General features: G+C 46.0%; 1 protein-coding gene across 4 annotated transcripts in view; it reads right to left on the bottom strand.

The window, feature by feature from the left end:
- The window catches only part of TP63 (tumor protein p63), a 106,669-nt gene extending 84,375 nt beyond the window's left edge, over nucleotides 1-22,294 (bottom strand). For 3 of the 4 annotated variants that reach the window (XM_049802361.1, XM_049802362.1, XM_049802363.1), the window contains exons 1-2: nucleotides 1,601-1,689; nucleotides 724-856 (exon numbers count right to left, since the gene is read on the bottom strand). In XM_049802361.1, the coding sequence (XP_049658318.1) occupies nucleotides 724-856; nucleotides 1,601-1,674 (207 nt within the window). In that variant the 5' untranslated portion in view covers nucleotides 1,675-1,689. Of the gene's footprint in view, nucleotides 1-723; nucleotides 857-1,600; nucleotides 1,730-22,232 lie in introns of those variants that run through there. The other variant, XM_049802360.1, reaches the window with a different exon arrangement.
- Between the last annotated feature and the right edge of the window lie 592 nt (nucleotides 22,295-22,886).

Consider the following 22,886-nt stretch of genomic DNA (forward strand, 5'->3'; position numbering starts at 1 on the left):
GAACCAGCAACCACCAATGCCTCAACTGCATTCCAGTCTTGAGCCACTGATGAGACACCCATGGCAAAAACTTGTTACGAACACTCTCTGGCTTTGCCTATCTGGAGACACAGTAGGAAAAAACCCCAAACATGGTCTGAAACCAAGTTTTCATTCATATCTGACCTTCAAGAGAAGAAAAACCAGTGAAGAACCCCTGCCCTTGGTCAACAAAATTGCAACTGTGCCCAGAATACCAACTATTTTAACCCTGAGGCCATATACGCTAGCTCTAAGCGGAGAGTGAGCAGGGATGGTTGAGCAGCCAGGCAAGTGCAAGAGACTTCTTAGCTCTTCTGCCTGTTTAGATGCCTCGTCCCTCTCTCCTGCCATTGCTGCAGCAGGCAAGGAGGAGCAGGTAAAGGAGCCAGCCTGCTTCTCCTCACAGCCCCAGGGAGGCAGAGGAGCAATGCTTTTCCATGGGTCACACGCCATCCAGTTCAGCCACATGTACAGAAACGCTGTTCACCACCAGAGTCACTTGGCAGAGCCATGCTCCCAACCAGCTTCTGTGGGTGGGACACAACAAGCAAAGCGAGAAGGAACTTCCCTGGTCAGAGGTAGCGGCCACAACTCCTCCGCCAAGAGAGGGAAGATGGCCCTGGGGCAACACAGCAAGTATAGCTCCTGAAAAAAACTCCCCATCTGTCCCCAAAGGTTAAGGAAGTTCTTCTCACTACTCACCCACATTGGGTCATTCAGCTCCGTGTCCTGCACCCGGACGCAGTCCATGCTAATCTCTATTTTGTTTGTAGGGCCATTTTCAGATGGGCCATCGATGAAGTTTAAATCGATCGGCTGAACCGAGCATATTGGCCTGAAAAGAACAGAGCGATGCAATTAAAATTGGCCAAATTCTGTTTTCCACCTCCCCTCGCCCCATGCTAGGGTGTCACCCAGGACTTAGGCGTGACCACGAACCAGTCTCAGGACAAAGTAATTACTAATGAAAAACTACCTCATCACCCACTATGCTAACAGCAGCCCCTGAACAGGACAGGGCCTGGAGGGACATTTCACTTGCCTGACCATAAAAATGAGGTAAAAGGACAGGAGTTAAATCACTGAAAGACAGAACTCATGGAGGATTTATAGCAGTAACTGTCTCAGCATCAGTCACGGCAAGTCAGGAATGGGAACAGAGTCAGTTTTATTTCCTTCAGTGGACCTGACAGGATGAACTCTGCACAATCTCCACCTCCTCTCCCTCCCTGGCATCAGCAAAAGAGGAAAACATGCAGCCTGGACACAGAGTAATGACCCCATTTCCTTAGGGGAAAATGCCAACCATCCACCTGCTGGAAAGCAGTCAGCTCAGCAACAAAAGGTCTTGAAGAGAGTCAGTGTCACTCCTGATCTCTGCATCTGTTCCCCATAGCCTGGATGCAGAACCTCTTGAAAGCTCAAGAGCTGTCAGTCGTCACAGACTCACACCCACATCTTCTAATCAACAGGTACAGAAGACTCCAAAACCCCCAGCATCAGTCCCCTGAGCAGCCTAATTAGAGGCGTCCTGTCCCAAAACACCTTCTTCCACAGGTTCCACATAAGGGCTACTTACTGTTCCAGGAAGTCCCAGATATGCTGGAGCACCTCTGGGCTGAGGAATTCCCTGGGCTGTGAGCTCTGGGACATGGCTGATCGGTAGTAACTCTCCTTCCAGGAGAAGTGGCTCGGAGTTTCTACAAACCTTAAAAAACAAAAGAAAAAAAAAAAAAAAAAAAAAAAAAGAAAAAGAAAAGAAAAGAAAAAAAAAGAAAAACACACACACACAAAGATATGTTGAATGCATGAGCCCAACTTGATGAAAACCCATAAATAGAAGCTATTGTGTGAAAAAGGAGACACGCTGAATGCCTGGAACATTCACAGCTGTACAACACACATTCCACACTGCTGCAGATGCTGTATTTAGACGGGAGAGAATTTGGCCACCCTGCCCAATAAGTTAAATATCCCTCAGAGTCCACGGGGATGCTGTGTCATAAGAATCCCAAAGGGAAAAAAAAAAGCCACCTTCCATTTTACGCCCAAATAATCAACTTTCCATATGAAGCAGGTAGTCTTTCCAGCAGGTGAAGCATCTAAGCAGTGTGAGATTCCACTGTCCCTGGCTGGTTGCCTCTCTGGATTTCATGCCCTTGGATGATTTAGATGACTTCTCCTACACTCAGCCGCTACAGCTGAGGTCTTTGACTAAAATATGTATTTTTTAAAAAAAATATTGAATACTACTAATAATAATATCATCTTTTTTTTGCTTTATTTGCTATAGAGATAAGTTCCAATACATCAGATTATATCTGCTTGTCTATTGCCTTTTCACCTCCAGTAATTTCTGAGCCCAACTGGCTGATTTCCACTTGATCTGCTAACTACCTTGGCCATTTTTATCCCCTTAAGCTCCCAGAAGCCTCACAGAAATAGGTGGGCCCAAGAGGAGCAGTGACGAAGCCGGAGCACTCGCGCCTTCCACAGCTGCACATTCTCATCCCACTGGCCAATTTCTAAATTCAAACGCAGCAGCTTTTACACCCATGTCAAAATGCTCAACGGCTGCAGGGATGTAAATGGGGGTGGGGGGATTTCTCAAGTATATTTGCAGTTGACAAAACCCCTCGATTCAACTTAATCAGAGTACGAGGCAGGTGACTGCCTTTCCTGCTACAAGAGCAGGGGCACCCTGAAAAATTTTCATGTAAAAGAGTTGTTTTGACACAATGCAACTGAACCACCATGCTCCCTGCCAGGGGAACGGCTGTGGTAGGAGCCAGGGCTATAAATGGATTCCAAAGAGAATTGGACTAACGTTTGGTTTGGCACATTTTTATGCCGTTTAACACAATGGCCTAAACAAATTGCATGGAAGACCCTAATTTATTAAGCTGCCAAAATCAAGAAAGAGTGTTTCGGAGGGAGTATCACACTACAGTTGTTCGTTTTGTCTACTTTTACCTGGAGCATCAGTTTCTGGCTGCTGCCAGAGAGGGATCTAGCTCTTTTTCCTGAATTTGTATGGCTTCTTATGTTTTGAGGATGACTCTGGTCTGCAAAAAGCAGGGCTTTCCTCACCTCTGTTGCCCACAGAACTGCATGCTCTTTGGAAAGTTCAGTTTTCCTAAGCTAACAGAAATCAAAGTGGTTTCAACCCCCAGAGCCATAGCTGAGCATGCCTCAAAATAGGTGAAAGTATCACTTCAGTTACTCATCCTTTTTGTGATTAACGAAAAACCCCCAACATCCTTTAAAAGTTCATGAACAGCCAGAGACAAAAATAAAATTCAGAAATGTCATAGCTAATAGCTTTGTCTCACAGATGCGAGCACATACCCACACTACATGTGAATAAATAATCACAAATCCTCTGAGAACAGCAGTTATCCCACAAAGTGCCAGAAATTACTTCTTTCAGGCTTTCAGTCTGGTAAGGCACTTTCAAGAGTGCCATACTGAAACCCAGAAGAACAGATCTGGCCTAAAGCCTGCTATATAAGCTGCAAACCAATGCTATCACAACCTTTGTAGGAGAGGAATGGGGAGTGCACGCTCCCCAACCCACTCTGCCACTAAACCTGCGGACGCCAGGCACTGCTTGATACCCTGCACCCAGTCCTGACATCCAAGGAAGAGGCAGAGAACACCCACAATGGGTTCTCCAAAGCCATCACAGTGCTTGCTTTTAACAATTATTTACCACTTATCACAACTGCCCTTAACTTGAACACTAAAAATCATTTCTTAGGAATTAATTCCAAGGTAGCAACAACAACTGTCCACACCAGCTCTTCCCTTTGTACACAGAAGCCAACTTCACCAAAACAGACCTTCCTCCGAGACCTTCTTTCCTCAGTGCAATGATGTTCCTGCATGCCATGACATGCCCCAGCTTTGGTTCACAACTGCACAAAGTCCGAGGTTTCAAGAAGGCAAAGCAACCTAGTTCAGCCCTGCTTCTTCTGGCCCTTGTAGTCCCACTCAGCTGCAAAGCAGAAGTTGCTTATCATAAACCTACCCCGACCGAGGACTCTTCACAGTGCCCGCAGCCTGCAGCACAGGAAAGGAAGGAGATATTAGCTGCACAGACTGATAAAGGCAGGTTTGTTATTGTACACCTCTGAAGCTAACAGAGCTGTTGGAAAGAGTCACACCAGTTAAGGACACAACCGGTGTATTCCTGTACTAAACACAACTCCAGAGAGAGGTATTTTCCAGCTGTGTCATCTTTATCCCTGTACCCAACCAAACTCCTGGCTTACTGTTTCTAAGAAAAGCATGATCTGTTTTTACCTGATGGCCAAAAAGGCATATTTCCCCATACCAAGCACAAGAAGTTCCCTGGTTAATGCTGTCACAGAAGTGAAATTTGAGAGACTCCTTCAACACTCTCTGCAACACCTTTACTACCCATACAGCACTATTTCCAAGGACGCTGCAGGATTAGGTGGCCAACCTTAGCAAGGCATCTGTTAGAAGGCTAGAGCATTGCAGAGGTAGTGAACATTGCTTTTTACTCAGTTTGGTACACCCTGCTCTCAAGCCCCAAGAAAACCAACTTCAGTTCAGCACAAAGCTACATGCAAGCTAAACCGTTTCCTTCCCTGTGATCTTAAAACCTAAACCTAGTGCCATTTTCCTTAACAAACAGCCTTCAGCATAGAGGAGCAGCCTCTGTCTACTAAATAGCACAACTAAGTGCCCAAATTTGCTCTTTCACGAGAAAATAGCAGCCACAACCTCAGCAAGATCTAAGCACAAATTTCACTACTCTAGTTAATTGCTTTCTCCCACATCAGCAAACGGTCTAGCTTCAGTAAAATAATTCCCAAGTGCCTAAAGTTAATCACAAGCTAGCAGGAGTTTGCATTGTTCAAATTGCTCCTACCAGCTGCTTTTTTTATTAACAAACATTTAAACAACATCCCTTTGACCCACAACCACTCATGTCAAAGCACATCATAGCTGATAACACTACTGAACACAGCCTATTATACCAAACTACTGACTATGATGGGACAAAGCATGGTAGTAAGTCTTGTCTAGCTTGCCCTTTGCTTTAACTCTACAAGCTAATTCCCTGCATTAACTGCTGAAATAGTTGATAGGCAGCTTGCCACAAGCAGAGAGCACTAACTGCATCAGGTTAGAACTACAGAGGGATTCACAGCCCCCATCAAACTGCAAGCTGAATAAGGCATTGAACCCACAAAACCCTCCTTTAAAAACCACCAGGGGATTATTAATTAACAGAAATTGCAGGTTAAATCTTTTCTGAAAAGCAGCACCTCACCAAGAGCACAGGTTTTCCTGGCACAGCGCTGGGACACTGCTCCTGAATCACTGAATCCCAGAACAGGTTTCAGCCAGCAAAGCACTCCTACTAAGGTCTAGCTCAGCTCCATCCTATTTATTTTGCTGAAGTGAGAGCAGTCCAGACTCCAGGTGAAAGCACTTTTCCAGATTCACTTGGTAGGCTGAAGTCTTGGGCACACTGATTGTTTTGCTGCCTCCTGATCATTTCCCCAGAAGTGCTGTGTGACTGGATCCCAGCTGATTCAGTTTGCCATCACACTAATGAGTGAGATCTCTGCAAAACATGGCAATGAGAGCAACGTGACCCTGGAGCTGTGCTCACACAGCACTCAATTTCAGAGTATCCCAGAAGACTGGGAATGTTAAACATCACCAAAAAACCCCCCACCAAAACCCAACAATCAAAATAAAACCCCCACCCTTGTCAAGCACAGCATTTGTTTTTCATAAGCCTTAGCCCATCTGCATTGCTGTTACCTTTCCCTGGAGCCAAGGGTCCTAACACAGGTGGAAAAAATGCCCTGACTGCTTGGCCCAAAATTACATAAACTGGTGGCAAACAGGACAGAAAACAAGGCATTTCTGCTCCCACTACCTCACTCTAAGCATATACTTCCACTCTTCACCACATTTTCTCCCTTCCAACCTTCACGTCAAAGACATTAAAGAAAAGCAACAAAACAACCCAAACCACTTTTCACATCAGAAAACAATGCCAGAAAACTATTAAACTCAACTATTGCAATGCTTCTTACCCAAAAAAGTCACCTTTCACTGCAAACAACCTTGCTTAGAAAGGGCTAAACCCAAAACACGAAGGCTTGACTTACTGCTGGGGAAAAGACACGAGCTCCTGAGGAAAGGAAGACCTGGGTTTGATACAGAGCATGCACGGCCCCTCCTCTGTAGCTTTAACCTTAAAGGCAGATGCCACCTGCTTTCACTGATATAGAGTCAGATCTTACGCAGGGTGCAGCTCCACTGGGGTGCATGTGTGAGTCCAGCAACCTCCTTCCAAAAATAAGAAAGGCTATTACAGCCAAGAGGTAGCATGGTTTTCTCTGGGTTTTCATCCAAAACGGGCTTGGAGCTTCAATACTCTGAACTGCCCCTGGGTTAGTAGCAGAGTTTATGCAGAAACCAGAAATGAATAAGGTATCTCAGTGAAGCTGCTGTTCAAGAAACCCAAGCACCTCCGGTTCTTCTTAGCTTCCCTAGGAAGCTGGAGCTCTGGGGTGATTTGTGTTTCTCCTGCACGGTGTGCAGACTCTCGGAAGCTATCAGTGTGGTTTATAGATGCTGAACTTCATGGTTTGATGTTGGTGTAAAGCCATGGTGTAAAAACTTGTGAGAAGAAATCTTTCACACTAAGGATGAGCAAAAAGATTTGGAGCTTTTTCTTTTGCTTGTTGCCAAAGTTACAGGATGTTGTTTTCTGTTTCTCCCCACCAAATGTCTATCAACGGTGTACAATTCTCTATCACTGGCTCTGTCGTCCTCAGTCAGTGGACAAGCAGATGGGGCCAGTGAAGTCTTTCTTTGCAAGCTACAGATCTGCTGTTGTTTCACAAGATAAATTCCTCTAAAGGACCTGCCAGTGGAGTACTTAGGAGACCTCGAGGTAAAGAGAAGAACATCTACTCTTAAGAAGAAAGCACTTCCACATTATACAAATGAACCCAAAGAATAATTAATAATGTCTAAATAATGATATCTAATATGGCTCATTTTATTCATAGCTCTCAAAGTGCTCTACAAAGGAAGAGAGTGTAATTACTCCCATTTTACCTGTGGGAAAACTAAGGCACCAGGAGGTCAGAGGATTACTCATTGTTACTCAGCAAGCCAGTTGTGCAGCCAGAAATACAACCTTGGTCACCTGAGTCCCAGTCTGGTGCTGCTCAGAAAGGAACTAGTGACTTTGGGTGTCAAGATAGAGAAATTTAAAAAAGACCTTAATTTCTTCAGGTAGAGTTGCACTGCACTTTCTAGAGAAAGAAACCCTCAAACTTCATTTATGTTTAGGCACCAAAATGCTGATGCCCAGTAATGAAAATCAAAGCTGCAGAAATGCTGTGACTGGCTTTAAGCCACACTCAGAGTTCAGGGTGGAAGTAGAATTCAAACCCAGATGCCCAGACTAAAAAATAATCTTTCTTCCTAAATGCTTACAGCAGTTAACCACTTAACAGCCCTTAATTCCTTCATAGATTAATATACTAGCCCTCAACTGTCACAGGGCGTGAGCCAGATAGAGATGTAAGTCAGAGAGCAGAGAAGTCAGCATCTCCATCAGTTCCAGTGCATGTGCTGGTCCCTGCCATCTCCAGTCACATCTTGAAGTACATCAAAAGCAATGGTAAACAAATGTTTTAAAGTTCATGAGTATTACACTTAATTGCCTGAATCTTGGTGTTAGTTGTATTTTTAGTTCTTGAGTGGGGAGGGGGCTCCTTTTCAGGCTGCACCGTTAAAACTCGAGGAACTTGGCAGACCTCATCCTGCTGGAATTCCCCCTGCTCTGCATTTTAACACTGCAATGATTTGTAGACATCGCTACCTTATGAAGCTCACAGCTGTGCAAGAGGAGAAGGAAGCAGGGTCTGGCAGCACGGGACAAGCGTGCGCCTGGCAGGCAGTGTCATCTGGAATTCCCCGAAGTGTGGAGCAGGCTTGTCCCCCACGGCCGCATCAGCCACCCTCAGCCTGCAGAGCACACCCTGGAAGCACCCGTTAAAGACCGTTGGTCATCAGACGGGTTCATTGTCGTAAATAGGGGGGCCAAAATAAAAGCCGAGTGGTAGACAGGCAGGCTCTCATTCCCTTCAGAGAGGAGATTGCTGTTGAATTTCAGGGATCTGTATTGCACCTCTATCTATGCCTCTTTCTGTGTCTACTTCATCAACAAGCACACCCCCTGCCCAGCATGAACTGCACTGTACTACATATTTTCCTGTTTCTTTCTCCCCTAATGCCATATTCCAAAGTCTTGGCTCTTGTCAGCCCAAGAGATACTGACTCCCATCCTGGCAGAGGCAGGTCCTGCTGAACTGCACTCACAAGTATTTATTCTCGTTTAGATTTCCAGCACAGCTTTCAGATTCAGCTTTTTAAAATCTAGACTTCTAGCAACTTCTTTAAATCCTTCAGATTTTCCTTCCATATAAATCAAATCAAACAATGAAGTTTGGAAGAGACCTCTAAGACCATCAAGTCCAAATATAACACTGCTCCTATGTGTTAGTCCTAGAAAACATCTCTGGAGGAAGACTGATGGATGCACGGCTTTTGAAGGGCGAACGAAAGGAATAACAAACACTGACACACAGGATTTTTTTGAGACAGAATATAACTTTCACCTATGGTTCAAATATCCATTCTTTTTTTCCCAGATCCCACATTTTTCAGATGTTTCCCAGATCGGATATCTCACTAAAAATCATGTGGACAGCAGGATGAGTTAGGGGGAGGGGCAGCGAGAGAAAAGTGGTCCAGCGGCACAGAGATGTGCGTTAGAAAATGAAAGAAGCTAACAGCCCAAAGGGTGAACCCTGACCTCAGAAGGAGCAACCAACCAAGGAGATAAGGGGAACACAAGAAGGAACTGGCAGTGACAGCGGTGAAGGTCTCTGTAACACTGCCGGTGTCCTATGTTGAGGACAGCCTAGGCAGGACTGCTAGCTTCTTCCTATTCTCTAGGCCAACGACACTTGTGTTGCACATGCCCCGTTTCAACTGTGAGATATATGAAATTCAGAGGAATTAAAGCAATTCTGTCTCAGAGGAATGCTGTGTTGCTTATAAAAACTCTGTGTTCTGCTAGAGTCTACTGTAACAGTGCATCCTGATCTCCCTGTAACTTAGATTTCTCTTTTGGAAGCGTATGTGTGAGCTGAATGGAAAGGGCAGGAATGGTTGGTTCGGCTTTTTGGTTGCTCTTTACTCGAGCCTTCAGTGCACGGGCAAGACTGACCTGTATCAAAGAAAGTGAAACTGGCTGCACAGAATGATCCTCCTAATTCACCGTGCTGCAAAACACAAGGGGGATTTTTTCCCATTCATCATCTTCTTTCAGTTACAGTCATCTTGAGTAAGACTATGCCTACAGTGGATGCAACATTTGCAGCTTAGTGGTGGCCCCTCAAAGCACATTATATCACTGTAGCCCTGGGCCCCATGCCAGCGCCCTGCTCCAGTGCTAGCAGCAGAGCTCCCCTGGGAGAAAAAGGCTCCCTCTGCGTTCCCATTGCTATCCTGCCGAGGGCTTCCCAGCTTGGGGACGGCATGGCCTGCTCCCTGCAAACAGCTGGGAACAGCTTCTGGAAGCAGAACGAGTTCAGAGTCCTCTCAGTAACCCCCGCAGCCAGGAACCTGCTGCATCTCCTATCTACATCTCATCACATCTGCTATCTACATGTCATCATTATCAGCCGGACAACAGTGACCGGACAACAGTGACCGCTTCTACACAATAGAAGCATTTCTTTGTCCTCGGGGCTTCAGGCAGCTAATCACTCCACCCTCACTAGAGGCACCATCCCCTAATTGTTCGAGCAAGTCACCCCTAATTTTTTTTTCCTCCAAGGATTCCTTCAGCACCTTGTGAACTTTCCCGGACCTCTCTTATCTCCCACTCAACCTTGGACACCCCCTTCTCCACCCACCCCTTCTCACCCATCCTTGGAAACTACCTCTTCACCCAGTCGCGGACATCCCCTCCCCTTCTGCTCAGCCCATACACCCACTCCCTTTCTCAGCAGGAGCCAAGAGAGATGGAGCTCTGGCCAAGGTAAAAGCACCACCACAGCAATTCCTCCACCTGCCTGCTGCAATTGGTGCTTTCTAGACTGGGGCACAGAGCCCTTGTAGCCTCCAGAAGACCACCCAGGAGCCTGAGCAACCTGTGTTGGGAAGCCCCAAATAAGAACGCAAGCTTGGAGCTCAGGATACCCAGCTCAACCCCTGGCCCCTGGGTGACCCTGGGTCCATCTTTGCCCTTCCATTCCTGAGGTACAGCAGTGCCACCAACTTTGTAAAGCACACAGAGACCTGTTCACCGTCAGTATATCTCCAGGGAAACATGGTCGTGAGACTTTCCAAATATAAATAATAAAAGAAAATTTAAATCTCCATCCATTTTTAAAAAGCATTAAAACAAGCAAAAAAAAAAAGCCAATACAATTGCAATTGTATTATTTTGTAACTCATTTTTCCGGTCAATCCCTTCCCCAAACCTATTTGCAGCGATTGTTAAAAGCAGTGCCCATCTGGAGAGGGAGGAGTCAGAGCTGCTGGGCAGAGGTGAGAGCTTTTACTGCAGTAAATGAGAAAGTCTTCTCAAAAGCAACATGAGTGGAAAATCCAGGCCCAGCCCTCAAAATTCTCAGGTATTTTTGAGCCAAGTCCTAAAATAAGTATTGTAAGTTAAACTTTACAGGCAAACGGTTCAGAAGCCACAAAGCATTTTCAGGTCCATCTAAAAAAAAAAAAAAAGAAGCCTTTGGTCTAAATAATAGACACCATTTGCTCAGTTTTAGATACCCAGCTGAAAACACACATTTGGGTCTACCTTTCAAAGTTTACACAAGACTTTTTGCAGCCAGCCAGCCAGCTCTGATAGTTTTACAGCAGGACAAATGGAACGATGCCTCTTCCCCTCGGTACAGGAGAGGATGAGCACAGATCTCCGCTGAGAGGTCTGCTGCTGGATCAGTGCTGCCTCCAGCCTTGCCATCACATGCCAATCTCTGCTGCCCAGCTGCAGCTACAATTAAAGACAACAGAGACCATCTTTTGTGCCTCCCGGGGGACTGCCTGACCCCAAATCATCCCATGACCCACTCATGCACCATCTGTAATGGTTTGCAGCAGGTACCTGGGGGCACATCCACAAGTTACCAGGGAAGGAGGTGTCTGCTGTTGCATTCTGTTGCACAGTACGGGGAGACCCCTCATCTTTTCTGGAGGAGAAGCGAGGAAAAGGCAAGTGTTAAATGCCCAAAGCAGCCTCAAACTGCTAACTGCATCCTTTCCAGTTATCCAGATCTCTGCAGCATCAGGGAATATTAAAAGAAAACAAAACAACAGCCCCAGAAATGAAAGCAGGTGAGGTCATTTTCAAAACATGACAGTCATGACAAAATACAGCTATTACAGCTCTTCTGTAGTGATTTTAGGTATGTAATAGGAAAATTGAAAAGTTCTGAAGAGGCAATGGCCAGAAATCTGACCTTCCTGAGGCTTGCTGAATTGAATTCCCCCTTTTGAGATTTGCTCGTCAGTATTTTTCTTGCGAGCACAGCATTTACCGAATAACAATATCTACAGCAGTTCAGTGCTGTCTGTTTTTCACAAGGAGCTTGCTTTCAGTATTTCCCACAGGAAATGGGAATCTTTTAACTATTGTCTGCTGAAAGTCTGCAGTGTGGAGTGCAACCAGCATCTCTCAGGTTTCACTAGTCTACCTCCATCACACCAATACAGAGACCACAACACAGAATGAGAAATTACTTTATTTATTGCAGATGGTAAAATAATTCAGCCAAGCACATCAGAGCTTCAGAAAGGCAATCAGTGTCAGGAACTGGCTCTTATTGGATACTACGAGGCTCTGAAAGAGGCCAGAACTAAGGGAAGAAAAAAAACCCACCCACAAACCCAGCAGAAAAGTTCCACTTCTAGACAGGCTATAGCAGCAAGGAAAGACCTCAGCTACATCCACACTGCTGGTCTGGCCCAGGTTCAAGGTCTGGTTTGTGTATTATCCCTTATCTACATGCAAGCATGTTTTTCAGATGTGGCCCTGGCCTGAGCTCTGGGCTGTCTGGAGAGGAAACGACCGTGAGCACTGTTGAGCCTAATCTCTCATTTTACGTAGTATGAACAAGCTAGGCATGGTCTAGGTTGAGCTTCCTACAGTTCAGTCCACCATTAAATGTCCTCAGATCATCTCTTTCTAAAGGCTGTGTACCATCAGAACAAGCACCAGCCGCAGGCAGCACATCACCAAGCAAATCTGAGAGAAACCCCCAGACCAAAGGTTACCCATTGAGCACAGCCAGTCCTCCAAGCCAGGGACATGCACTCTGCTGGGAAGCTGCCAGGGAGATCTCTTTGGGTTACTGACTGGCTTGCTTGTTAACACAATAAAAATGAGATTAAGTGGTGCAAAAAGCAACTGTTACAGTCTAGGGAGCAAAACCAGAGCAGTATTCCTCCCAAAGAGTAACAGGGTTAAACCAGGGGGGAAAAAAAAAAAAAAAAAAAAAAAGAAATCAAACCCAACACATTAGTTTGTACCTCTTTTAACAGACACAGTCAGAACCCAACACCACCTCATATGCAATGCTTATGCCTGCAGAGATGAAATCTGGTTCAGTGCTTCTCCCAGGAAGTGCAGGGATGAAGCATCATCTGAGGAACTCTCACACTGCTGATTTACGTGCTCCAAACCATGGTATACAGATAACACCCGGTCGAGTGGATAATAGGTCATTTCAAGCGCAGTATTCTCTATCTAGTGGCAGATATACATAGAAGTATAGTGTATGGGAACTGACAGAGTGACTCTACTATTAGATATGGTGCATTTACGTGGAATCCTTCCACAGCAGTTCCACAGAAGCTGGGAACACTCTGTGCATCATGCAGCTGCACCTGACCATGAGGTATGCCTCATTCAGTCTGCTGCCGCAAGGCTTAGTGGAAAAAGAGGAGACTTTTGCAGTGTGTGACCACGGGCTTTGGAAAACCAGGTAAGCCCAGCTCAAATCTCCAGGTGTCCTACTGCCCTCCAAGTCCCTGGGATGAAGATGCTGGCTGTAGATTTGTGGGTCAGGACCGAGGTACTCAGGGGGCTGTGCTCTCAGATCTGCTCTTGGCAGTGGGCTAAACTGAGCGCCTGTCCTCACACTTCTGCACCAAACACCATTTCTGGGGTGTTTCCAGTCAGCAGGAGAGAGACTGAGGGGCTTCTGCCTCTCTTCTCCCTGGCAAGGAAGTTTCAATCCCCTCCAAACCTCTCCTGAGCACTGACGCCACCCAAACCCCTTCAGAGACAAACAAAATGAGAGATGTGGGATTCAGCTCCCTCCTACCTCTGCTGCAACTGTATCCACTGGACTGAGCGCACTTTTCTGGACCAAACCAACGGGAATACACAGACTCCGTGGCATGGCAGAGGCACACATAGCATGGGGTTTTCTGGCTGTGCTTGCAGCCCCGATTGCTCGCTCGTGCTGGGCTTGCAGCCCTGCCACATGCTCTGAGCTCTGTTTAAAGCCTGGCATAGGTTTCCTGCAAGGAGCCTCTTCCCTGCTTGCATCATATGTCCTTAATGCTACTGATGGTGATAAGGTCCCCAGGATGCTAACACACTCTGCCAAGAATGAAGTTTCTTTCAACCTTGCTGAGATTTGAACCTTTTTGATGTGTGAAGGAATCAAATACTCTCTCTGCCAGGGTCACCCGAACAGCTCCTGGGGTTTGTTTGCCCAAGGGCTTGGCGTGCTGCAGCTACAACACCGGGTAAGGCACTGGGCACCCCTGCGTGCCAAGCAGCAGGCGCCAAGTTGCTACTGTCCCAGTTCATTCAGGACAGGCGTTCCCCAAATTTGGCCACTGTGAGGAGGCGACAGGGAGAGGCTGGTGAGGGGTCATCCCACACAGGTCTCAACATGGCCCTCACCAGAAAGAAGCAAAGAAAGAGAAATGCAGCCCACGCTGATTTTCAGCTCTGGGATACTTTGCATGGCAGGGCATTTAGTCGTATAAATGTAGTCAGAGAGGAAAGGGACAGCTTCCCCAGACAAAGAACATGAAATACGTGAATCTTTTTTAGGACAGAAGGGTCTCGGACTGTCTACTGCAAAAGACTTGTGACATTTTGAGTTGAGCCAGGTAAGACTCTTGGCTCCCTAAGGCCACTTTTTTTACGAAAGCTGCTTCAGTCTTTAGTTACACAAGTTCTTTTCTTTATGAACTGCTCAGGGGACTTACAAAGTCCCTCTCTCAAACTCTCTTGAGAAGGTTGAATTTTACAAAAATATAAAATAAATCATTGTGATAATACAGAAAGTCCCCAGAACTCTTCAGAAGCAGGAAACTGTAAACAGCAACATCCTGTGTTTCAGTAAATAATTAAAATGCAGAACAGAAACGCCGGCAAAGCAGATGTTAGGTGCAGATTCCTGTAATATGAATTTGGTTGAAGCTCCCACTTGTTACCCACACAGCCATTCCCCTCCCCTGCCACCAGTGATACTCCTATGGGAAAAATGAAGTCTTCTGCTAAATACTGTGCTGGCTGCATTTTTCAGCACATAGGTACTCTGGCACAGGCCAGCTACTGCTAAAACCAAGGGCAGAGGATCCTTCTCTCAAAAGTAAAAGCACTTGCAAAAACCTTTCTCTGTGTCACAAAATAGCTGCAAGACGGGGCAGATGAAGGACAAAGAATTAAGAGCAGGTTGTAGTCCTGGAAGACAGGAACAAGTGAACTGGTTATCAGAAACACTGCTGGTGTGTAAGGGAACACTGCCTGGAGTGCTCACAGGATATTCATTTTTGCAACTATGCCTGGTGCTAAGAAATTACAGGGTCGGTTCCCTATAATTTTATCAATACATTGCCACGCCTAATGTGATTTATGATTTTTGCTTGTGATTATCTTAAAGCAGTAGCTCCTGGAGTGCTATGAATACATCGGTCTCCCATTCCATTAAAACCGAGAATGATGTTTCCAGCCTGTATATTTAAGAGGAAAATTCACAAATATGCACAGCCAAACTTGGAAGACAGTGTAAAGGAACTGTGTTGTTTAAGATTTTTAATCCTGTAATATTTGAACACCTGATGCCCGTGTTAAGTCTCAGAGCCAGCTGAACTACAATTTCACAGCTGTCACAGCCACCCCATTGACAGCAGGCACAGCAATCCCATCATTTTGCCCCACCAGCTCTGGCTCCCACTTCTGAGTTTAATGGCAGACGCTGCTGGCAATACACAGCTGAACAGCTGCTGCTTGCAGCATCCAGCTCACCAGCACACTGCAAGCTTCTCTCTGTGCATTTTTTCAGCATGCATTGACTTAGGTACATATCAACAGTGCTAAACCAGACAGGCATTGAACCTCTCCAGGCAGGGTTTTGTAGGCAAACTTATTTTTATGCTGCAAAGAGCCTATTGAACCCCCAGCCACTTACTGCAGGCTTTCCCCCTTCTCACTCTTGGACATGGCTGTCTTCTTTATAGCTCTGTGCACTAACCGAGTTCCCCTTGCTTACCTGCCTCAGTATTTATCATACCAGACCCAGTGTGGCATTCAAACACCTGACTGGAAATGCCTCAGCAGCAAAATTCTGTGGGGAGATGATCTGCTACACAGTAGTAAGTGATTACAAACAGGCACCAAAAACTCCCAGGTAAGCCGCAGGAACAGATAGAGATGTTTTCATGAAGCTAGCTAAGCAGAAGGAAGGATATTATCTATCATCAGCAGACCCAGTCAAACAAACCTCAGAAATCTATTATAGTGAAATATTTTCCTTCTGATTATTTCAGTTTTGATTATGGGATACAAAATTTTAAACTAAACAGAAGTCAAAATTTGTATGGCAGTGTAATCATTGGCTCCCACCACAATGCCCACATTCCCATGAAGGTTTTCACAGAAGTGCAAAACCAGCTTAGAGCCAGACACCAAGTTAAAAGCTAAGTTTCCTTGATTTCTTCCTCATCCAAGACGCTCCTCCCTCCCCCATGCCCTGTAACACCTATGGTCTTTTTTTTTAATAAGGGTTGAATACTCCTTTGGCCACTTGTTGGATGTCAGAGGGTTTTATTTTTCCCAAAATCAAAGCTGACCCCTTCTGCTCTGTATCAGGCGAGAAGTCCTTGTGTTTGTTGAGAGGAGCCGTTACAAGTTAGCTTGCAGCAGAGGGTACCACACAAATCAGCAGGGGAGTATAACTTATAACATGTACCATGAACACCCTAAACATCTCTGAACAGATGAGCTATTGAGAAGTTGCTTCTTTAATTTCGTCAGTATTTTTGGAAGTTGAGCAAGATCCCATGAATCAGGTATTCTCTCCTCATAGTAAAAAGGACCACATGAAAGGCTTCACATATTCTCTTTACAGTCCTTTGAGATCTGGGAAGAAAAACAGAAAATGATCGATTTGGTTCCACTTTAATCCTTTAAGCAGCACTAAAAGGACCTCCAAGCAGACAAATATTTTCTTGTAACACTCTTGAGGGGCCTACACCTTTTTGAAGAGGAAAAAGAGAAAAGTGCTGTCTTTGGCAATGACCGTGAAGGGGTTGTGGCATCCTCAGCACAACATCTCTCTGACATAGAGCCAAGAGGTTTAGCGGGGACAAAACGGAGGAGGGCAGCGGGGACAAGCAGAGTGCAGGGGCTCTGCCAGGAAGAAAGAACTGAAGAGGCTTTAACATGCTGCTCTTGAGCAGTGTTTTGCAAAGGTCCTATCTTTTAATCCCATCCTCTGATGAGACTGCAGTATAGGAACGGGAGAACAACCAAAGAACAGACCTCAAAGACGAGATAAATACCCTCTCCTCCCCACCACCAGCAGCGCACATCCTTGACAAAGTGCAGGGGGGCAGCTGAGAGGTCCCATACTGGCAGCATGTCCTCCCTGCAGAGCTGCTCTGCAAAGCCCTCCTGCCCACAAGGCCACCCTGCAATAGCTGTCTCGGCACACTGCTTGCTGTCCCCTTGTGCACATCTGGCTCCAGCTGGGGACCCCTTTCCCATGGGATTTCTACCTGGGGTGACAACACATCCATGAAGGTGACCACCACCTTCCAGGAGAGCTCACCGAGACCAATAAAAAGCACCTCGCTGGCTCCCCTCCACCTTTCCTTCCTGCGTGGAGCCAATTCTGCTCCTCCAGAAGTCACCGGCTGCTCTGAGCACACCACGAGCTGCTCAGAACAATTTCTGGCCCCTCTCTGAGTCTTTGGAAAGTACCTGCTGTATCACTGGCTGTTTCTGCAAATAGATCTATACCAAGTCACGTGGCTTTCCTTACTTGGCTTCAGGTCTTTCTGCCAACACGACAAATTTGGGCTCCCATCTCAAAGGTGAAGGCAGATGAGATTTGTCCACCCTGTCATAGCAGGAGTTCAGTTATTCCTCAGCAAACATAGTACAAGGAAAGAGAAAGAGCATGCAGTTATCCAAACGCAAGGATTCTGCAGAGCCTGCACATAGGATGAAACACTCCTGCAAGACATTACCCTGCGACAGCTCAGGCAAAGCTCTGTCACAATATCACCCAGCTAACACCGGAGTGAAAGGAAAGCTGCTTACGCCAGCATTGATCCACGACCATGAAGGGGCACAGCACGCTGCTGCCTGTGATCAGGAGGGTAGCCAGCACATTTTGCCCGAATGTGCCCCCTTCCAACCCAAAGGGAAGAAACCTGCTGTTTCATTACTGGCTATTAGTAATGATGAGCATTGGGTACAGTGAGGTTTTCACATTTGTGCTGCACTGCAAGCATTAACATTGGTGAGACTCCGATCTGACAACTGCAGTCTGTTTACCAGCTGTTTGATACATGTGGAACCAATGAAGAAAAGTAAAGCAACATGTGCAATGCTCCTGATGAATGATCTCTTTGAACCCAGGAGTTCTGGCTGGCTGGAACTTAGACCCTGCTCACCAAAATCCATCCAGATACAGCACTCAGTAGATGATGCTGCCATGGCCCATGCCCTCCCCTCCCTTCTATGCCTCAACTCATTTCAGACAGTTTCCCTCATACCCTTCTAAAAATAGAACTTTTTCTACATACCTGGTTGCAGGATATTTGTTTGATTTTTTTTTTTTTCTTTTTGGCACCCCCCCCCGCCCCCAAAACCCAGGACCGTGTCTGAGAAACCAGGTTTCCGGCATGGTGCTGCAGAGACCAGAGGATTTCAGGGTTGTTCCTCAAGCCTCTGTTATTAGTGAGATTTGGGAGGTGGGGCCGTATCACTTTGGGCTGAGAATACAAAGCCAGAAATGAAAGAGCAAAGAGCAGCTTGTGCGAGAGGCCTTTCATTCAAAAGGGAGGAGTAAGCCCCAGTGAATGCCTTCAGCATATCATCGATGCAAAATCCTGAGGCCACCAATTAGCCTGGGCATGGGAAGAGGGGCAAGCAGAGCACACAGGACCGTAGTCCTGTGCACCAGCAGGTGCATTCCAAACAGCCCCAAAAGAGGAGAGCTCCTGGGTAAAACACAGCCTAATGACCATTATTTCCAAGAACACAAGTAACATATCTGTAAACATCACTCCCCCAACCAGGCATTAGCTGAAGAAAAAGCAGCTTTGGAGAGAGAGACTAATTACATAGCTCTCAACAGCTGGACTTTGATCATAATTACAGTGCCTTCTTCATCTTACATTAGTGACTTTAAACAGCAGCTAGGTGGGCACTTCTTGGAAGGTGGAAATCCCGCTCATTTCAGATAGCTCATTTTATGACTCAGAGCTAGCCTCGGTTTTCTGCAGCACAGGATGAGCTGCCACAGTAACATCCAAACAAGTAATTCACGTGGGTTAGCAACTTGGCACTTCAATGCAGGTGCTTCTGTCCTTAGAGCAACACCTTCCCTTGCACAGGAGCCAGAGCACTGAACCTGCTTTATCACTGATTTCAAGCGTATCATCCAAAACCCTTTCATAAAGAAAGCAGAAGTAGAAGAACTTTGAGGTTTTTGCTCAACTCTGTTATTGCTGAATTTTAACATCTCTTAGCTCTTTCTATTTAAGAAGAAAGATGAGCACAGGCAGGATACACTTTTCCAACCTCACTTCAGACATTCACATGCTACATTTGCATCCCTGACTTCTGCACAGGGATGTATGTCCCCATCAGTGCCCAGTGCCCCTCTGCCCCTCTCTCAGCTGGGCTGCAGCTCCAGCACTGAACTCCAGTGTCCACAGCAAAAAGTGGGGCTGTGAAGGAGGACACTGCTGTCCCGTGCCCCAGCTGAGTTGTCTGTACTTTTGTGTGATGCAGGGGGTGCTTTGCTTTGATATCCACAACAAATAAGTAGCCTAAACAAGAGAGCTGACCTGTTGAGACAGAGGCTGGAGTGACCTAAACAATAACAGACAGCACTGGGGGTCTGGGCACCCAGCTATTTTTCCTCATCTGTGGCACTGAATTACTGCATTGGTTTGAATATACCATAGCCGCAGCACATAGTTTCACTGCTGTGAAATGACAGGCAGTAGTATACAAGCATTATAATGGCATATTAGTTAACGCTCCCAAGTGTGATCTGTGTTCACCTCTTGACAGAGGAAACGTTTTAGCTGGCTCCCGCATTGTCTGCCTGCTAGACACCCCCAAAGTGAAGAGATTAATAGATGAAGCAACGGCAGAGGGTAAATCTAAGCCACAAATCTTAGAGCTAACTGGGATTTATAATTGCTTCCCCCTCCACGCTGACCTACAGGGAAATCTGTGTCACACCCACACCCACTCACCCCCACTCCATTTTAACAGGGCTTCAAACACTTTTCACTATTGTTATTTTGCCAGCATGCCTCAGCTCAATGTTATCACTTTGTTGTTTAGATTGTTACTAGATGTAATTTTAAAGTTACAGAGAAGAACACTGGTTTAAGCTAAAGAAAACACTTTGACCACATCAAAGCAAAAGTGTTTCAAACTGTGTAAATTAAATGTAATTATGAAACTATTCAATTTTGTTAAATCAGTCACACAAATGTCACCCAGCACATCATGAATATCCAAACAATGGAGCTTAAAGCTGAAGACCACCTATGTCTTCAGACTGAGAAAAGTATCTTTGGGACCAGCTTTTAGCTGATTTTGAGCTGTAGCAGAGCACAGCCACTAGTAACTGGGCAAATGCCGCTCTCAGCTCATGTAAACAGACGTGCATAGCAGCTGAGACACATTATTACTCTAAGCTACATCTTGACCAGGTTTTGACCGAGGGATGTCACAAACTCTATCTGCCGCAAGCTGTCCTGAGGCTTCCCACACTGCAACGGTCACTTAAAAACTTAGCGCACTGCTAAGGCACGTGGCAAGGAACAGCGTTTCTAGTGAAAGGCCTGACTTGCTGGAGGATGCAGATTTGAAGGGCAGAAAGGCCCATTAAAAAAGCTCTACAGAATGCAGCCAAGGGAATTTTTTTTCTTTAATTCCTGCTCCAGCTGTTTTTTTTTTTGCCTGAGCCACAGCACCAATTTTATGAACCTGTTCTTTGACATGGGATGGGGTGTGACTGGCAAGAGTTCACAGGGGCTGGAGAGCTGTCCCAGAGCTTAGGTACGCTTCCCAGTGCATCTTTATGCTTTCCAGTTTGATTTTTTTATTATTACTATTTTCTATTCAGGAATTTGCCTGGCTGTGGCTTCCAGCCACTGAAACTTATTTGTCTGCTAAAGACCCTACCGCTGTCAGCCCGAATCTACCTTCCCTGGCAGGCACTGCTCTTGTACTGCTCTTCTCCTGGACACACGTACATCCCTGCCAGGGTCAGCAGGGCTGGGTGGATTTGCAGAAGATCAGAGTATGGCTGCGTGTGCCCAGTCAGCCCTGGGACTCGTGTTGTGGAAGGTCTCGCTGGGGAAACCAATACCCCCAGCTTCATTCCATATTCCTCTGCCACGGCAGCGCAGCCAAGGACCGTGCGCTATTTCCCAGCTCCCCTTCCCTCCTTCCCCTCTGCTGGCCCCAAACGCAGCCCCTTGTTGCTGCCAGGTCTCCACAGTCCTCCCCAGGATCTTCGCACAGTGGTGGCACGGAGCACCCAGCAGATTAAGGGGGGGATAAAACTCCCCCACAAACATTGCAACAAATCATGGTAGTGGGGGGGGGGGGGGGGAAAAAAAAAAAAAAAAAAAAAAGAAGAGCTCACAAAGCTGCCTGTAATGCCGTGGGCTGGGTGACAGCGGCCAAGCCCTTTCTTCAACGGGCAGCTATGCAACACAAGCAGCCTTCCCCAGCACCCTGCAGAGGATGCAGGGTTAATAGTTAACCCTTCCAGAGACCGAATGCCTTTGTGAGACAACAGCCAGGGCTTTTTCAAAACACAGCCAGAAACTAGCCTTAAAGTAGCTCGACAAGTGACTGTGCTCGGAGGATTTCACCTCGCCGAACTTTATGACTGGAAAAATACCATCTACATGTCATTTACATGCTTAAATATAGTATCTTCTATTGGGAGAAACAAACAAACTGACAATGTGATACTGTGATACCTCGCGCGGACATGCTCTTTTATCTGCTGGAAAGTTATAAAACTCAGTGTAACAACAAAGCTAAAATAAGAGTGGTTGTCAGGCTCTGAGGTTGGCTGTTAGACAGAATGAAAAAAAATATTCTTGGAAAAGTGCTCTCTCTTAGAAGGCAGTTTTTTTCTTCTCTGAATCTTTTAAATTATTTATTTGTCCTTTAAATTCCAAGATCTCAGAGCTTAATAGTTAAGCTCATATTCTTTCCAGGAGCTTTTTCATTTAAAGGAACAAATAAACACACTATAGAAAGTTAAAGCAATTCCTACACTACCCAAAGCACAGAGTAACCTTCTGCTCAAAAACACAGGGAAAAGATACTATCAGTTTTCATGTTATTTATCAATTTTTTTTTTTCTCTAATGCCAAAGAGGAAAAGGGAGATATCTTAAACGGATGCCTATAATTAAACAGTAACCTGTTAGAAAGCCAAAAATAATAATAAGCTCCACTGAGCATGAAGAGAGCGGCACATTTTTTCCGCGTGCAGCCCAGCTGCCACCGGACGATAGCAGAAAAGTTAACAATTACACAAGACACTCAGATCAAACCTGCGATAGGAGAGAGTTACGTCACGCTCAGAGACTCACCGCTGGATGCAGGGATCAGGGTAGTACTGCAAGGTGGTGAAAGGTGCTGGTTCAAAATTCATTTCCTTCGAGCCCCTCTTTGGGTACAAACCAAAATAAAATAAATAAATAGATATAAAGCCAGCAGGCTAAAAGCAATAATGTCAAGTGGTACACGAGGTACAACTTTAGAGATTTATTTTACACTTGCGAATGGGTGGGATCTCCCAGGGGCTTGGCCAATGGGATTCATCAAGTGACCTGAGCATCACCACCAGTCCCTCCTCGCCAGCTGGGCATCTTCTGCATGGATATTTTCCCCTCCTCTCAACATCCTTAATAAACTTTGGTGTACGCCAGCCACACTTGTTGTTGGGAGCTCATCTGGGGCATCTCTGAACTTCTGATCTCGCCCGTCATTGGTTGCCTTCCCGCCTGACTTCACAGTTTAATTTTGGCAGCTCTTGCAATTTTGCAAACTGCTGTGGCCGCTGGTCATCCTCGTCTCCAGATGGCTGGAGTTTCCTCTGCTGGGTGCAGCGTCCCTGCTGAATTTTGTTATGCTTTAAAAGCCTTCCTTGTCAACTCTGTGGCTAGTACCTGCGTAAAGTTGCCTGGGGAAATTTTCGGTCTCTCTCGCGCCACAGTTCAAACAGTCTGTTGTGGTCACAGTTT

The sequence above is a fragment of the Accipiter gentilis genome, chromosome 6 (assembly GCF_929443795.1).
Source record: "Accipiter gentilis chromosome 6, bAccGen1.1, whole genome shotgun sequence".
Taxonomy (NCBI): domain Eukaryota; kingdom Metazoa; phylum Chordata; class Aves; order Accipitriformes; family Accipitridae; genus Astur; species Astur gentilis.